This window comes from Solanum stenotomum, chromosome 2 (genome assembly GCF_019186545.1).
Source record: "Solanum stenotomum isolate F172 chromosome 2, ASM1918654v1, whole genome shotgun sequence".
NCBI classification, from domain to species: domain Eukaryota; kingdom Viridiplantae; phylum Streptophyta; class Magnoliopsida; order Solanales; family Solanaceae; genus Solanum; species Solanum stenotomum.
In genome coordinates, this window is record NC_064283.1 from 47,557,743 (window position 1) to 47,574,630 (window position 16,888).

Genomic DNA, 16,888 nt, shown 5'->3' on the forward strand with positions numbered 1-16,888 from the left:
CAGAAACTGCAGGTGTGGACCACGGATAGTAGAGGCCATCCACGGACAGTGGATGGACCTACGGGGCGTGAACCCCATCCATAGGTCACCACATTTTGGCAACTCTTTTGGTTTCAAAGGGTCTTGGGGGTTAGGCTTAGGGTTCTCCTCAAGGACCCCTAGGGTGGTCCATGGGGATCCGTACCTTGACGTTTAACCCCTAAGCCCCTCAACCATGACTTAGGACAACATCAAACACCTTCAAACCTCACACCAAACTCAAACACACACACGTTAGGCTCTAGTTTCACTTATTTATTTTTAGGGTCGTTACAGTACCAAGAGTCGAGTGTCTTATTATTGAGTTTAGCCTTATTTCACTGAGTTGAATATTTTATCTTTGAGTTGAGTATCTTTTTCCTAAGTTGAGTTGAGTTGAGTGAGTTGAGAAGAGGTAAGTATATTTATTTTTTATCAAGTTCAAGCTTATGTTATGATTTAGAATTCCCCTTACATGCTCGTACATTCCACGTACTGAGCCATTTGGCATGCATCCTTTCATGATGCATATTCAGGTATTCGGGATCGTCAACAAGAGTTTCGTTGATACCACAAAGAGTTCGAGTTAGCTATGGTGAGCCTTCTTGATTTCGGAAGATTTCATTTACTTTTCAGTTATATCAGTTGTTAGGATGTTGTGGTCTTGTTCCGACTTCCATCCTTGTCATTTATAGGCTTCATAGATAGACAGTAGAGTTTCAGAAATCTGTTCATTTATTTTGTTAAATGTTTTAAAGACTTAAGTTGCCTATTTTGGAGCGAGTTAAATATATTATATTATTCAGAGTTTTCTTTTGAGTTAAAGCTTTGTATTTAAGTTTCATGAATTTTGTTCCGTTTTTAAGTTTTTGCATGCTTAAGTTAGTCGTCCGCTTGTAGTCAACCAAGATGAGGGTTCGCTTGGGGACCAGCAATGGTTCTTTAGTGCCGGCCACATCTACGGTGTAGACTCGAGTCGTGACATGTGTTCTGGACAAAAATGGGTTTTAGGGAGGGATGGGGTGGTGGGTTAGGTGGGTTGGGTAATGTATTGATTCAACAAATAATTTATAGTGTATAGTAATGAAAAAAATATTAATATATAAAAATATGACTACATAATTGTTTCTTAACTTAAGTGTATAACATTTTTTTACTTAAGTGAAACATATTTGTTTTATAAACTAAATCATTTTTTTTTAATCAATGAACCATATAAGAAGGAGATAGTGCTGAAAATAAGCCAAAATTTAATATAAGTATATAGTAGACTTTTTATATATGTGGTTATTTTTGGGGTATATTTTTGTAGTAATTTAGCACTACTCTTTTGTAATTTAACGATACCAATATCATCTATTTTTTATTTTTAATTATCTTCCTTAGAATCTGTGTTTACGGATACCATAAATGTGGATGAAATATCCTTTGACGGTAAGGGTAAAAATGTCACCAAATTTTATAGGGGTGTACGCGCACACACCAAACTCCTGTTGTAAAAAATTTTGAAATTCATGATTTTTCTAAATTCTATAATTAATTTTTTGAGATTATCGGTGAATACAGGTAAAACTTATAAGGGCTCGTTTAATACATAAGATGAAATTATTTTTATCTCATCTAGATAAAATAATTTTTAAATTAGTTAATACTTTATACCAAATGTGAAATAAAATTAAACGCAAAATTATTATTCTTGTCGTACGTATTTTGGAACTTTTGGAGGGTGAAGCAATTTGTTTTGATGGTGTGATGTGGGTCCATTTTATGAATTGACAAGACCTGAGTTGGCTGAAGAGTGACCATCATACATACCTTAGAATTTAGTGGAACTGTAACTATCTTATACCCCATCACAATTTTCATGCCTACTTCCAACTTCTTTATCCTTTGGGACCGTTGCCTATTACTAGAGATGTTAAATGGGCGGATTGGAATAAAATTAAAGATATTGAAATAGAAATTAAATTAAGTCATGATCAATTCAAGTTTACGTTGTATTTCAATGGGTTGGGCTCAAAAACGGATTGTGTCATGACCTGTCCAATTTGATGTGCTGAATTTCAATAATTTTAATATATTGTTGTTTAACTTTTATAACCACATTTGAATTTCAATTTTAAAAAATGAATAAATTTGTAATATTTTTGACTCCTGCTATACATTAACAGAATAACTAAAAAAAAATTAATTCAATAATAATTTTAATTTCAAAGAGAAACCCACCTTCGTCTTCGTCACTTCAGTTTACAAAATCTCTTGTTCTTCCTTTTGGTTCCACTATTTTTTCTTCCTCATTTTGCTTAAAGAACAAACTGAATCTGAGGAAATATATCATGATAGGGTATATTCTTAGTGCCAATATTATTATCGAAAAAATATCAATTAAACAAATAACCAGTCAAAACAGAAAAAATCAAAAGAGTTTACTGATAAAGATTTGTCTTTAAAGTTGTAGAAGAGCATTTCATCAAAGAAATAAAAATTGCTAAAAATAGAGTTTGCATTTTATCAAAAAAAAAAATTGCTAAAAATAGAGTTTGCATTTCATTAAAAAAAAATTGCTATTTTTTCTTTAAAATTTAGTAGGAGGAAGAGGAGGGTTTTTATAAAGGTGTTCGATTGGAACAAGTGGTGTCTAAGTAAATTATGCGGACAATAATTTTAAAGGTACATTACATCGATGCAAATAAAAAGTCATAAAACAGGTTAAATTGAAAATTAAATTAGACTCAATTGAAGATTCTTTCAAAGTGGGTTAAAGCTTGAACAAATAGAGATTAAACCCTATGTTGAGCTCAACCCATAAAATTATGATCCGATTAAACATCTCATTTTTGACACCCCTACCTACTACTACCTTTCTTCTTCTTTTCATTTTTCCCTTCACTATGACAAGACTAAACATTTCAGTACATGAACAAAAGAAGAAAACCGAAAACCTTAATTCATGATTCATCCACCATGACAATCAGACCACCGTACATGAGGATGGCTGACTTGTGCCCCCATCTTCAAAAAATGAATGGCACATTTTAACAAAATTGAGAGGGAGAGAAGTATGAAGTTAGGTGTTGATCGAATTATACATGAGCTTTGTGTTCTTTTTTACAGATTAATAATACAGGCATTCCAACAGCTATTTCTCATTTTTCAACTCAAGGATAGAATCAGATGTTGTCATCTAGGACCTGAAAGCTCCATTGCTTCGACTACTAGTGATGATTCTTCTATATAATCAGAATATCTCTTTGGTGTATTTTCAGATGTTCTGTACCTAGGTGTCTCAACTTTTTGTGAAGCCTCCCATTTTTCAGCTAATCCATCTCCTTCCAACATCCTTAATACCTCCGACATCTTTGGCCGATAAGTTGGAATGAATTGGGTACACAGAAGAGCAACTTGAACCATCTCTTCAAGTTCAATCCGGTCAAAGTTGTTCTTCAAATCTTTGTCCACCATAAGGTTCAGCTTTTTCTCTACATGAAGTTTCTTTACCCAATCAAGCATAACACCTTTCTGGTTCGCCCCTCGTCCAAAGTCCACAGCCTTCTGACCTGTAATTAGCTCAAGAAGCAAGATTCCAAACCCAAACACATCAGTCTTTTCAGACGATTGACCCGTTGACAAATATTCTGGAGCAATGTGACCAACTGTGCCCCTGACAGCAGTCGTTACATGAGAATCCCGGTGATCCAAGAGCTTTGCTAACCCAAAATCTCCAACCACTGCTTCAAATTCCTCATCCAACAGAATGTTCGCTGCTTTGACATCACGATGGATAATTTTGGGGTCACATTGTTCATGCAAATATACTAGCCCTCTTGCTGTACCTACTGCTATTCCTTTCCGCCTTGACCAGTCCAAAACTGGCCTGCCATGGATGTGATCTGCAAATTTAGGAACCACAAAAGACATGGTTAATTGAAGGCATGTTCACCAGAAGAAACTGCATCACTGTGGTCGCTGATGATGGCCTACCATATACTTCAAGAAGAAGAAATATGGTAAGGGACACAAAATAGGATGGGTCAAACATTAAAAGCTTGTACTAAAAAATAAAAGATAGTATCAGTTATAGTGGTGGCAAATGGGTGCATTGGACCGGATTTGGGTGGATTGAGTTAAAATAGATAGCAAGTTGCTCGAGCAGTGGGTTGAAGCTTGGAACCCTTATGGGTATGAAACCTTTTCAAATACTGGATCTTGTGCTAGTAATTACTGGCTGTCTTCAAAGCAGGCACAAACACGTCTCTTACTGAAATAGGAGAATTCGTGAACTAACCTGCTGAAAGGCCTAATATCAATTATTGAAGTAAAGATAATTCGTTCTATTGAAGCGTAACGTAAAAAGCTCGGGATGCATATGCTCTTTTCAGGGTTAAAGGAAGATAGATTGGAATCCATCCACATAAATATGGGTAAAATATGGACTACGTGAATGGTTCAAACCCACTTTAATCTCCTTAAGCCATAAATTATGACAACTCTCATAATGCTTTTTAGAAGCAAATTGTTGTATAAGATGAATAAACTTCTTTCTCTTTTCAAAAGCTTTATCATGTGCAATGGTGAAGTTTTAATTTTAATTCACTTTCTTCCTTCAACAAACAACAACAACAACATACCCAGTGAAATCCCACTAGGTGAGGTCTGGGGAGGGTAGAGTGTACGCAGACCTTGCCACTACCTCGTGCGAGGTAGAGAGGCTGTTTCCGGGAGACCCTCAGCTCAGGTACATCAAATCCAAGTAAAAGGCGAGAAAGACAGTGTATATACATACCATCAAATATGAAAGATAATGTACAATCAACAAAGGAAGACAATGACATCAATAAACAATGAGAGAAGTGAAACGCAATAAACAACGAAAGGCTATCGATATCACAGACAAGAACTGCAAGTGCAAGACTAGGACTACTACACACGCTAACAACCCCTACCCTCACAGGGAGAGACAACACGCTAGTCCTACTAACCTTCAACTTTAATATGAGACCTCCACTCCTTCCTATCTAGAGTCATGTCTTCGGTAATGCGAAGCTGAGCCAAGTCCTGTCTAATCACCTCTCCCCAATATTTCTTAGGCCTACCTCTACCCCTCCACGTACCCTCTACAACCAGCCCCTCACACCTCCTCACTGGGGCGTCTGCGCCCCGTCTCTTCACATGACCAAACCATCTCAGTCTCGCTTCCCTCAACTTGTCCACCACAGAGGCCACTCCCACCTTCTCCCGGATAACTTCATTCCTAATCTTATCACTCCTAGTATGTCCACACATCCATCTCAACATCCTCATCTCCGCAACCTGCATTTTCTGAACATGAGAGTTCTTGACTGGCCAACACTCCGCTCCATACAACAAGGCCGGTCTAACTACCACTCTGTAGAACTTACCTTTAAGTCTAGGTGGAATTTTCTTATCACACAAGACTCCAGAGGCAAGCCTCCATTTCATCCAAGCAACCCCAATGCGATGTGTGACATCATCATCGATGTCACCACTTCCTTGTATTACAGACCCAAGATACTTAAAACTTTCTTTCTTGGGGATGCTCTGTGTGGCAAGTCTCACTTCTACATCTGCCTCATCCAACGCATCACTGAATTTGCACCCCAAATATTCTATTTTGGTCCTATTCAACTTAAACCCTTTGGACTCAAGCGTTTGTCTCCACACCTCCAACCTCGCATTAACTCTGTCCCGCGTCTCATCAATCAGTACTATGTCATCCGCAAATAACATACACCATGGGACCTCCTCCTGAATAGACCGCGTCAACTCATCCATCACCAAAGCAAATAGAAAAGGGCTAAGGACTGATCCTTGGTGCAACCCCATCTCAACTGGGAAATGTTCCGATTCACCTCCAACCGTTCTAACCCGAGTCTTGGCTCCACCGTACATGTCCTTTATCGCCCTAATATAAATCATCGGGACACCTTTAGCCTCCAAGCACCTCCAGAGGACATTCCTCGGTACTTTGTCATAGGCTTTTTCAAGGTCAATGAACACCATATGTAGGTCTCTCTTCCTTTCTCTATATTTTTCTACCAGTCTTCACATAGGATGAATGGCTTCGGTCGTCGACCGTCCTAACTTTTAAGTTTGAATTAGATCCAATGTCCATTTCTTCACAAGATTCGTTCTTGTAAGATAATACGTTAGTCTGTTAAGCCTCACTTTCTACAATAGAAAATTGTGCAGCTTTAAGAGAGTATTTTCTAGTTAACTTCCCATAATGAGTTAGAAAGGTGTGGCCAGGCACCTAAAAATGTAAAAGAAAGGTAAACACAGTTGAAATTAGTTAACAAACACCTTCCTAAAAGGTCAAACTTCACAGAACATATATGTTAGAGGAATGATCTGAAGCTAGGAGGCATAGCAATTATTACTAACAAAACATGCAGGCCAAGAGGCTGACCTTTTAATCGTGCTGCTACACTTCCATTTGGCATATAGGGGTAAACAAGAAGCCGTTCACTTTCAGTTGAACAAAAACCCCAAAGACGGAGAAGATTTCGATGGACAGCCAAACTAATCAACTCAACTTCTGTCTGAAATTGGATTTCACCACCAACAGCATTGTAGTCCTTTAATCTTTTGACAGCCACGACAGTTCCATTATTTAAGCGTCCCTTGTACACAACTCCAAATCCTCCGCTACCCAAAATATTTTTTGAGCTGAAATGATCAGTTGCAGTTCGCAGTTCTTTAAAGACATACCTTTTCAAGTGACCCAAGCATACCTCTGGATCATATTGTTCTGCATTTGAGAAATCATTGCTCAGATACAGCTGTAGAAATAGCAGGTGACAGACGGACAAAAAATACTAATGCTCAAGGAAAGGGATGAGAAAGAATGAGTAGTGACAAGTCCCCAAAATTTGTCCACAATATGCAACCACCCTACCCTATAAGTTTGTCAGGGAAAACTTCCTCTCAATGGGAGGGGGAGCAAATAACAATTGATTCACCTGACAAGACTGGTCAGGATATGAATTAAGCTGGTCTAAAGCAGGGAAGTTATCTAGTCCAAGATGTAGATTATAGCATTTTATTCAACATATTCTCGATGTAAATGTAGAACTGCTGTTAGATATCTACTACTTGCAAATTTGGGTCCTTCATAATACTAGACTACTAGATTTACAATCAAATGTCAATGTAAACCTTTTCTATGTCAGATTAACTGAAAGATGTATATTGAGAAGCTAAGATAACCAGTTAAACCACAAGCCACCAAACTCTGAAACACCCTTACTTGAAAAAAATAATCAAATAATGACAAATCTACGGAGTTTAATACATTCGAGAAAATATGTACATAACCAAATGAATCAGAAATAAAAAAACAAAAAAGCAAAGAAATTGAATTATCTTAAATGGATAAAAAGCAAAAGAAAATCAGCTAACCATTGACATCAAAGAAGATCTGCTGATTATGTCGGTAGCGCCACCAAAGAACCAGTGCTATGACTACTAAAACCAAGAAAGCAGCACCAAAACTTGCTCCAAAAGCAACAGCCACATGATGGTTTTTACTTCCTGCTCTTTGATCTATGAAATTGAAGAAAACAGACAATACAATTTCAACAATAGAGATAGCAGAACCTCCCGTGTCTTCTACTATTTTCCATTTTTAAATGAAAGGAACGGAAGGTGAATGAAAGTGAGTGATGTTATGCAGACCTCCTAAACTATCTGGCGGGAAGGACAGCGGTTCTGGATAGACTGCTGAACAATTGTTCCCCGAACTTTGGCCACAAATCAAAGGATTTCCAGTAACTCTGAAAATCATGATGAGAAACTTAAATTCAATATAATAAGGTTCAGTAATCTATCAAAAATAAATACTTTCCATTATCCTAGAAGCACTACATAATTATTGTTAATGAGAAGTATATATACAGAGGCATGAACCAGTCAATTTCAATAATATTGAGAATTACTACTTCAACTGCAGCAATTATCTATTGAAAGAAGAAAAGGTGACTCACTTGAAAGCTCTTGCAGATATTTTGGGCAATGGACCACTTAGATTATTAAAAGAAACATCCCTACAATCAAGATCAGCTAAATCAGTAAAATGTACGAGGAAGAAACAGAACATTAGAGTAATTTAGACCGGTCTTATAAGGATAAGCATAACAAATTTCGATGGTAAAGGAGGGTATGGAGACGTACACGAGAGCGAGGCCTCCAATGTTTGAGAGAGATTGAGGAATGGTTCCTGTGAGGCTATTGTTGTTTAATCGTCTGTCTTGCTCAACAGCGAAGATACACAATAAGATTCAAGTGTAGTTTGATAAGAAACAGTGAAAAATAAGAAAAATTTCCTGAACTCACAAATAATTCAAATTTTTGAGATCTCCGAAAGAAGCAGGTATTTCGCCATCAAACTTGTTGTTGGAGAGATCAAGTGTCTGAAGCTTTTCAAAATTACCAACCACATCAGGAATAGGACCATAAATAGCATTGTTTTGCAGCAATCTACACGAAATTGGGAATAGTATTACTATTTAGCTAACATATAATCAAATGAAGTACTAAGAGAAAAATACAGTGAAGAACTTACATTGATTCCAATTTGGTGAGGTTTCCAATTCCAGGTGACAAGGTTCCAGATAAACTTTGACTAGGTAGTCCACTGATGAAGGGAAAAAAAAAAAAAAGCTTACTTTAGGTGTTATGATTATGTAGAGTGAAAATTACTGAAGCTCAACTACTTACAGAGAAGAAACATATCCATCATTTGAACAAGTAACCATTCTCCAACTGCAAGGGTCAACAGAAGTGACATCCCAATTCTCAAGAACATTGTAAGGATCATGTAAGGCCTTCTTAATTTCAATCAAGGCAACAACTGCATATAATTATGTGAGATGAAGATGATTTTCACCCCCAAGAGAGAAAGGAAATGTAGGAAAGAAGTTTACCTTCATAGTTGATACCAGTAGGGGAAAGAGAAGCATAACAACTCTCCATCAATGTTAAAACCACATACAAGAACATACACCACTTTCTCTCCATTCTCTACTTTTCTACAATTTACCTTGTCAGAAAATGGATTACTTGCCTAACAAAACGTCCCCATAAAACATTAAGACAACAAGAATACATTCTTTACATCAAAACCACTTCTTCATCCATAAAGGGTCACTCTCAGAATCAGAACAGAACCAATTTGCTAAAAAAAAAAAAGAGAGAGAGAAAGATAGATGCTGTTTTCACTCAATAGCAACCACAAATCCTGCTCTTTTCATCTTCCAATATTTCTTCAAAACACCAAAGTTGCTATCTTTACACAATTATGAGAAATGGGCATCCATCTATAATTAGAATGAATGAATAAAAAGGGAATCTTCTTGATAAAGAAAAAAGACTAAGGTGGTAACCTTGAGATCTGATAATATTGGAATATGAACTAATCCCAACAAATTCTATGTTTGAGCTATTTTTCTCCTTCAATGAAACTCTCCACCATATCCTTTCAAGATCAACATCCTCTCCCTCTATTATTATTAATAAGTAATATATACCACAAAGATACAAACACAACAGAAAAAGCCAAAACATAGGCCAAAAACTCACAGATACAGAGATGTGGTCAGTTTTTTTAAAAGAAAAAAAAAAGAGAATCCCTTTATTTATTATGTATGTGAAAAGAAACGAAGTAGCAATTGGGTTTTACAAAGTTAACTTTCTATTGAGTGATTGGACTGAAGGGATTGCATTGGATTGATGAGAATGGAGAAAGAAGAAGAGCATGTCTAAAAGGAAAAAAATTACTCTCTCCGTCTTATTTTATGTGAGATACTTTGACTCGATACGAAATTTAAGAAACAAAGAAATATTTTTAAAATTTGTAATCCAAAATAAATGACAGAAATTTATGTGATTGTAAATTATTTCACTAAAAATAAAATCGATATTTTATAGTTAAATTATTACTTAATATAAATATGTCTTTTTTTTTTAATTTACTAAAAAAAAAGTAAGTCACATAATTAACGGAGAGAGTATGTACTACTCCAGTAAATAAGCTTTTTGACAGGTCACGTGTTTGCCTTGTCTTAGTCTTTGTTGGCTTTTGGACTTTTTTCTCCTTCTTTTCAACATTTTTAAAATCATTTTGTTCTGTTAAAGTTTTTTTTTTTTTTTCTTTCCAGACATACCCCACATTGCTAGCTTGCACCACATTTGTTTTCCACATTCAAAATTCTTCCCCTTTACCCATATTCTACTATTTTCATTTAGTAGGCATTTGGCCATGCGATATCATATCACGATATGGTGTCGTGAGATAAAATCAGCATTTGGACATGCGATTTTACGCTGATTTCATCTCATGATTCCATATCATGAGAGGTGATATCATATTCTCCAAAAACCATGATATGGAATCACCATGTGATTTCATATCATGATTTGAGATATTTTAATACAATAATTGATCCATGAGTTTATATTTTGTTAAAACAACCCCACATTTATATCTACTAACCATTTGTTTCATATGTAAATAAAATTTATAATCACATCATTACTTTTTAAAATTTATTATTCTCACCAATATAAAATTTATTATCACTTTAAATTTGGTGAATATAAATGATAAAGTAGAAATTCATTTGGTGAATATAAATGAGAACAAAGGGAGTAATACTTTTTTTGATTTTTCATAATAAAAAAAAACGTCTTAATCTTATGACTAAGCATAATATTGATAAAAGACAATTTTCATTGGCGGTGCCGCACTTTCTTAATCTTAGTATTTGCAAAATGTTCGTTCACATGATTGAAGGATATCAAGTCCAATTGATTGAGGACTTAGGAAAATTTGATCAATTAGTTATTAATATTTAGTCAAGTGGACTAGTTATAATTTTTTTGATTAAATTTTATTAGAAGTATTTTTGATTCAAACTTGTGGTAACTTTTTAAAATTTCGTTATTCAATAATATTTAACTATTGATTTTTCTTGTAAATAGTTAGAAGTTAGTGATGTTTGTTAATTTTTATCTTAGTGCATTTAACTTCTAAGTTAATATTTACTCACTAATGTATTTTTTTTTCTACTTTATAGGTTATTTGTAAGAGTAGTTCAGAGATATGAACATATCAAGTACAATTTATGTTCAATTTTTTTAAATTAAATTAAAGTTAGATGAAACAATTATTTAACTGAAGAACAAATAACTTTGTAATAATTTATTATGCGATTTTATAATTTTTGTTTATTTGATAAGATTGAATAAACAATTGGGGCTATTTTAATAGTTTTACAACTTATGGGATTTTTATGTTTATGAGAAAATATACAACACAAAAATTTCATATCGCATGTCCAAACAAACCTTCAATTTCATCTCATGATTCCATATCATGATACCATATCATGATTTCATATCATGATACCATATCGCATGGCCAAACGGGCCCTTAAAACTAGGTAAGACTAAACTATTTTATTTGGTCATGCATGGTATTACGATATGAAATTATGATATAATATCATGATATAAAATTATGAGATGAAATTAAAGTTTTATTAGGACATGTGATATGAATTTTTGTGTTATATATTTTCTCATAAATATAAAAATCTCATAAGTTATAAAACTATTAAAATAGCCCCAATTGTTTATTCAATCTTATCAAATAAATAAAAATTTATAAAATCGCATAATAAATTATTACAAAGTTATTTGTTCTCCACTTAAGTAATTGTTTCATCGAACTTTAATTTAATAAAAAAAAATTAAACATAAATTGTAGTGTACTAGTCTTTAATATAATCCTTCCACATAGTACGGACAATTTTCTCACGTTGAACTTGCATTTATCGATCATGTGACCGGGAAGACAAACCAACATTGTTACTTTGAGTCATTTGTTGGTCAATATCATCCGCAACTATATTTTCATGCCCATAGACCATAAATATTTCATCACTTTAACAATCGATTGGTGTGAGTTAAAGTGACTATATGTTGGTGAGAATAATAAATTTTATGTCGGATAGAATAATAAATTTTAAAAAGTAATGATATGATTATAAATTTTATTAACATATGAAATAAATTGTTAGTAGATATAAATGTGGGTTGTTTTAACAAAATATATACTCATGGATCAATTTTTGTATTAAAATATCTCAAATCATGATATGGAATTACCATATAATTCCATATCATGGTTTTTGGAGAATATGGAATCATGAGATGGAATCGGCGTAAAATCGCATGTTCAAACGTTGATTCCATCTCACGATACCATATCGTGATATGGTATCGCATGGCCAAACGCCTACTTAGTTTCATACTTAAACTATTGAGAGTGTGAGTTTCATACCTAAACTATCACTTTTTAATTTGAGAAACACACTTCAGTGGTGTGTGTAATGCATGAAAAAATCTTGACACGTGGCATTCCTCATGGATAAAATATTCCACCTTGACAAAAATTAAATAAGAAACTATTAATATTAATTAAAAAGTAAAGATAAAGCATTAATATCCATAAAAAATATTTCATCCTTTTTAAAAAAAAAAAAAAAACTTTTATAAAATATCCCCCCCCCCCCAAAAAAAATGATAATATTTTATTTTTAAAAAAATAAAAAATTTACCCCATCCGATTTAACCCTCTGCTCCTAATTTTTTTTTTACATTTTTCTTGTTTTATATTAGATATGTACGTACATACATTTTAAGAAAAAAAATTCTACTAGTGTACTGAATATGACATAAATAAATTTAAAAATTAGAAAAAATGTTGTGGCGGCAAGTAAAAAATATTTTCGATATGTATATATCTAACACAAAATGAAAAAAAAAAATTGGAAGCGGAGGATTAGGTGGGGTGGGTAGAATTATTTTTATAAAAAAACATAATAATATCTATATTAGTATTTGAAGGGGGTGGAGAGGGGGGGGGGGNGAGGAGATGAAGTAAAAAAATTAAATACTTTTATAAAAGAAATTTAAACAAAAAAATGGCCGGGGTGGAGGTTGGGGGGGTGCAGTGAGAGGAAGTGATGGAGTGGGGTAAGAAAAATATTTTACATTTTATTTTATAAAAGAACTTTTTAATTTTAACTAATACTAATAATTTATTTAATTTTTGTCGAGATCTAATATTTTGTCCATGTGAAGTGTGATGTGACAATTTTTTAAAATAAAAAAGAGAGCGAATTACACACATCATGATGAGATTGGTACAAAAGAGAGAGGTGTGTTTCTCAAACTAAAAAGTGATAGTTTAGGTATGAAACTCACACCCTCAATAATTTAGGTATGAAACTAAAAAAAAAGTATAGTTTAGGTGTATTTTTGACAATTGTCTCTTTTATAGCTCACATATGATCGATCATTTCGTAATATTCGTACTTTTGATACATACATTATATTGTTAAAAATATTTTATTTTAAGGCACAACGTTCCTTCGAAATATTAAAGTGTTGTATTTTTTTTAATTTTCGTTTTTGTTGCACAAAATTATGAGTCATACAGAGATTTTTTAAGTATAAAAAGAAGTCTAAGAAAATCTTTCATGGAAATAGTTGGTCAGATGTAACGCGATTTTTTAAACTCCAGAAAGTTATAAAGAACAACATCATCACTTAAAGAAGAGACCAAAAGCCTCGAACAACAATACTCCCAATTAAGTGAAACATCACGCCCATACAAGAACTTAATTAACTAAATTCAAATTGAGGATATTCGACTCCTTTCTTATGAAACTCCATCAATCTCTTTTTTATTATAGTATATTGTATCATGTATAGGTTAAAAATGACTTTAAAATTGTTAATATCATAAAGGTTTTTCATCATTGTCCTATTGCTTAGGTTTCATATCACCGTCCCCAACTTATTTGAAATTGAACCATAGTTATTGTTATTGTTATAGTATACATTTACAAAGAATTAATGCAATGATGAACCAAGTAGTAGGTAGCGAATGGAACTGTTCACAACTGGATATTCTAAACCAAAATTTTGATACATAACATATTAAAATCTCACAACATAAGTTTTTGCGCACTTGAACTCACAAATATCCACAAATAATAATAAAGATTATCTTACTTTCATAACAATCAAGAAGAAAAAAGACATATTGCTTGACATATTTTTCAGAAAGGTAGTCTGATAGGTTGTATCCAAGTTTACAGTTCACAACTTTAATTGAAAGAAACCAAAAGAAAGAATTATCACTACAACAAAAATGATTTTTAACGGCAATTAATAGCTTAATTACCGCTATATATTTTTAGAGGCAATTAGTACTCTCTATAAATGTCTCTAAAGGTTAGCGACATTGAATCTAATGATAATTAATTAATATCGGTAAAGGCTCCAGAACTCTTTGTTAATGTGCATATCTATTGGCAATAAATATTATTTTTGTTATAGTGTATTTTGGGCATCTGTTAGTTTCAAGAAAACTTGATCTCTTATTATGCTCAAAACGAAGAGAGGAAGAAATATGACAAATTAGTCAACTTGCGATAAAAGAAGTGGACTAATTGTCTTTATACTAATATTTTAGGGCGAGTGCAATGACATTCAAAATGTTTGTACCTAAGATAAAACAATCAAAATAATATATTAATTGTGGAAAGCAAGAGAACAATCTGATTGGTTCTTTTAACAAACTTCACCATTGATTATCACATATGCTATTGTTGTGTGCTATCAAATATAGCACAACCCACAAGCAATTTTCCCAAAAAGTATATGAAGAAGTTTATAGAAAGGGACAAAAGAGGAGATTAATTTTCAGTCATCCTTGGTCGAATTTTTAACAGAGTTCAAAAAAGTCACCAAAATAGCAAAAAGATATTGCAATACTTACATGAATCACTATGACTTACAGTAAAATATTAAGCTTCATGATATAGGAGGAAGAAAACTTTGAGGAATGAAACACACTTCATAAGAAACTTAATTAATATATTTGAATTCGACTCTCCTATAGTGAAAAAAAATCTACAAATAATAGTGGTAGGAATAGAAGTTTTGTTTACTAAAGAACAAAATGTTATAAATTCAACCATTCCAGCAGCGTTGTGAGTTGTGGACAGAGAGGCGCAAGAATAGTAATGTCACGTTGCAATTGAAAATAATTTTCTTTGTTTATTCTTTCTTCTTTTGGTGTCTTGCAATTAAGTGTTGGGTTTTAAAAGGTGTGGATGAAAAATGAAGAGTTGTGACTTTTGTGAAAAGTTGTGAATTTTATGAAAAATTGTGATTTTTATGAAGAATTCCGATTTTTCAAAAGAGTTGTGATTTTTTCGTAAGGTTGTGACTTTTAAGAAGGGTTAAATAAGAATCCTTATCTGTGAGGGCGTCACATAGTCGAGTCTAAGATTCTCTTCTCTCTCTCTCTCTATATATATATATATATATATTAATAATATAACTAAAAGAGTGAAATATCAAAAACACATTTAAACTATCGTTTTTTTTTAGTTTCAGACCTAAATTATTGGGAGTGTGAACTTCATACATAAATTATCACTCATTAGTTGAGAAACACATCTCTTTCTTTTACTACACTCCTTTGATAGTGTGTTTACTATACTCTCTTTTATTTAAAAATAAATCTTGCCACATGGACAAAATATTCCATCTTGAAAAAAAAAATTAAATTATTAGTGTTAGTTAAATGTTAAAGATCAAAGTATCATTATCTCCAAAAAATTAAAAATTTTAAAAATATATTTTATTAGAATTTTCTAAATCATCATTTAAATAAAAATCAATTATGAGATCACTATGATCTTATATACACGATTTATATGATCAGTTTAAGAAGTATATGAGATAATTCTATTTAATTGATAAAAAGGAGATTAAGTAGAAAACAGATTACTTTTTTTTATGTTATTTAAGAAAAAATTTAAAAGGTTCTTTAAAAAAAAATCATGAAACTAATATGTCTAAAAAGTAGGGGTGTGCAAAAATCGAATCGACCGATAAATCAAACTGATAAAATTGTTATTGGTTTATTGTTATTGGGTTAGCAGATTTTTAATGGTTTCATAAAAAAAATTATTGGGTTATTGGTTCGGTATTGATTTTTAATATTGGGTTATTGAGTAAACCGATAACCCATTAATACTAGTAATTTACTACTTTTACTTGTACATAAATATTATATATTAATCTCAAGACCTTAGTAGTTACTATCTTTGTCCTTTAGCCTTCAATTCACACTTTACGGTGACTTTGAGTTCACAATTTCACATTATAAAAAACGTTAAAATCTAAAATAAGAACCCTATTCCTCTTAATTTCTCTTTGTGTTACGCTTGTATAGTTCTTTTCATGTTTGTTATTATTGTTTCTATTTTATGAGCATTTGTAAAGTTACATTATTATGTTTTCGCATCAAATTTATTAGAAAAGTCATATATTTGTTTCATAAGTATTTTCTTATTGGTTAAATCGAAAATCGAACCGATAATACATAAAAACCGAACCGAACGACCGATGCACACCCTACCAAAAAGACAAGAAATAATATATTTATTAGAAAAAATATTTTTTGACCCAAAAAATAAAATGGAGACATTCTTGAATTAAAGTATTAATAAGAATGGATTTTTAGACTTATCTATTAATATCAAAACTATTTTAGATCAAATTATTAACGAACAATATTTTTATCCAATTTTACATAATTTAAAGAAATTTTAAATGTTGTTTCGATTTTTTTTTGTAGGATGGTCTCTTTGTTTGACAAATATATAAAGAATTAGTGTTTTTTGGTGGAGCAAAAACAATAATTCTTATTAATTAAAATCAATTATTTGTCATTTTTAATCATATTAAATTCAACTATAATTTAAAA

General features: G+C 32.5%; 1 protein-coding gene across 1 annotated transcript; it reads right to left on the bottom strand.

The window, feature by feature from the left end:
• Positions 1-3,062: 3,062 nt before the first annotated feature.
• LOC125854968 (protein NSP-INTERACTING KINASE 3) lies at positions 3,063-9,646 on the bottom strand. Its single transcript, XM_049534578.1, has 10 exons — positions 8,961-9,646; positions 8,755-8,887; positions 8,600-8,671; positions 8,371-8,514; positions 8,209-8,280; positions 8,022-8,081; positions 7,714-7,811; positions 7,438-7,581; positions 6,446-6,787; positions 3,063-3,908 (listed from the first exon to the last, which is right to left on the bottom strand). The coding sequence occupies exons 1-10, from the start codon at positions 9,052-9,054 to the stop codon at positions 3,199-3,201; spliced, it is 1,869 nt and encodes a 622-aa protein (XP_049390535.1). The 5' UTR covers positions 9,055-9,646; the 3' UTR covers positions 3,063-3,198.
• Between the last annotated feature and the right edge of the window lie 7,242 nt (positions 9,647-16,888).

Coding starts and splice junctions, on each gene's coding strand:
- LOC125854968 (XM_049534578.1), bottom strand. CDS start 9,054: ATGGAGAGAAAGTGGTGTATGTTCTTGTATGTGGTTTTAACATTGATG. Junction 8,672..8,754: donor GATGGATATGTTTCTTCTCT/GTAAGTAGTTGA, acceptor TCCCTTCATCAG/TGGACTACCTAGTCAAAGTT. Junction 7,812..8,021: donor ATATCTGCAAGAGCTTTCAA/GTGAGTCACCTT, acceptor CATGATTTTCAG/AGTTACTGGAAATCCTTTGA.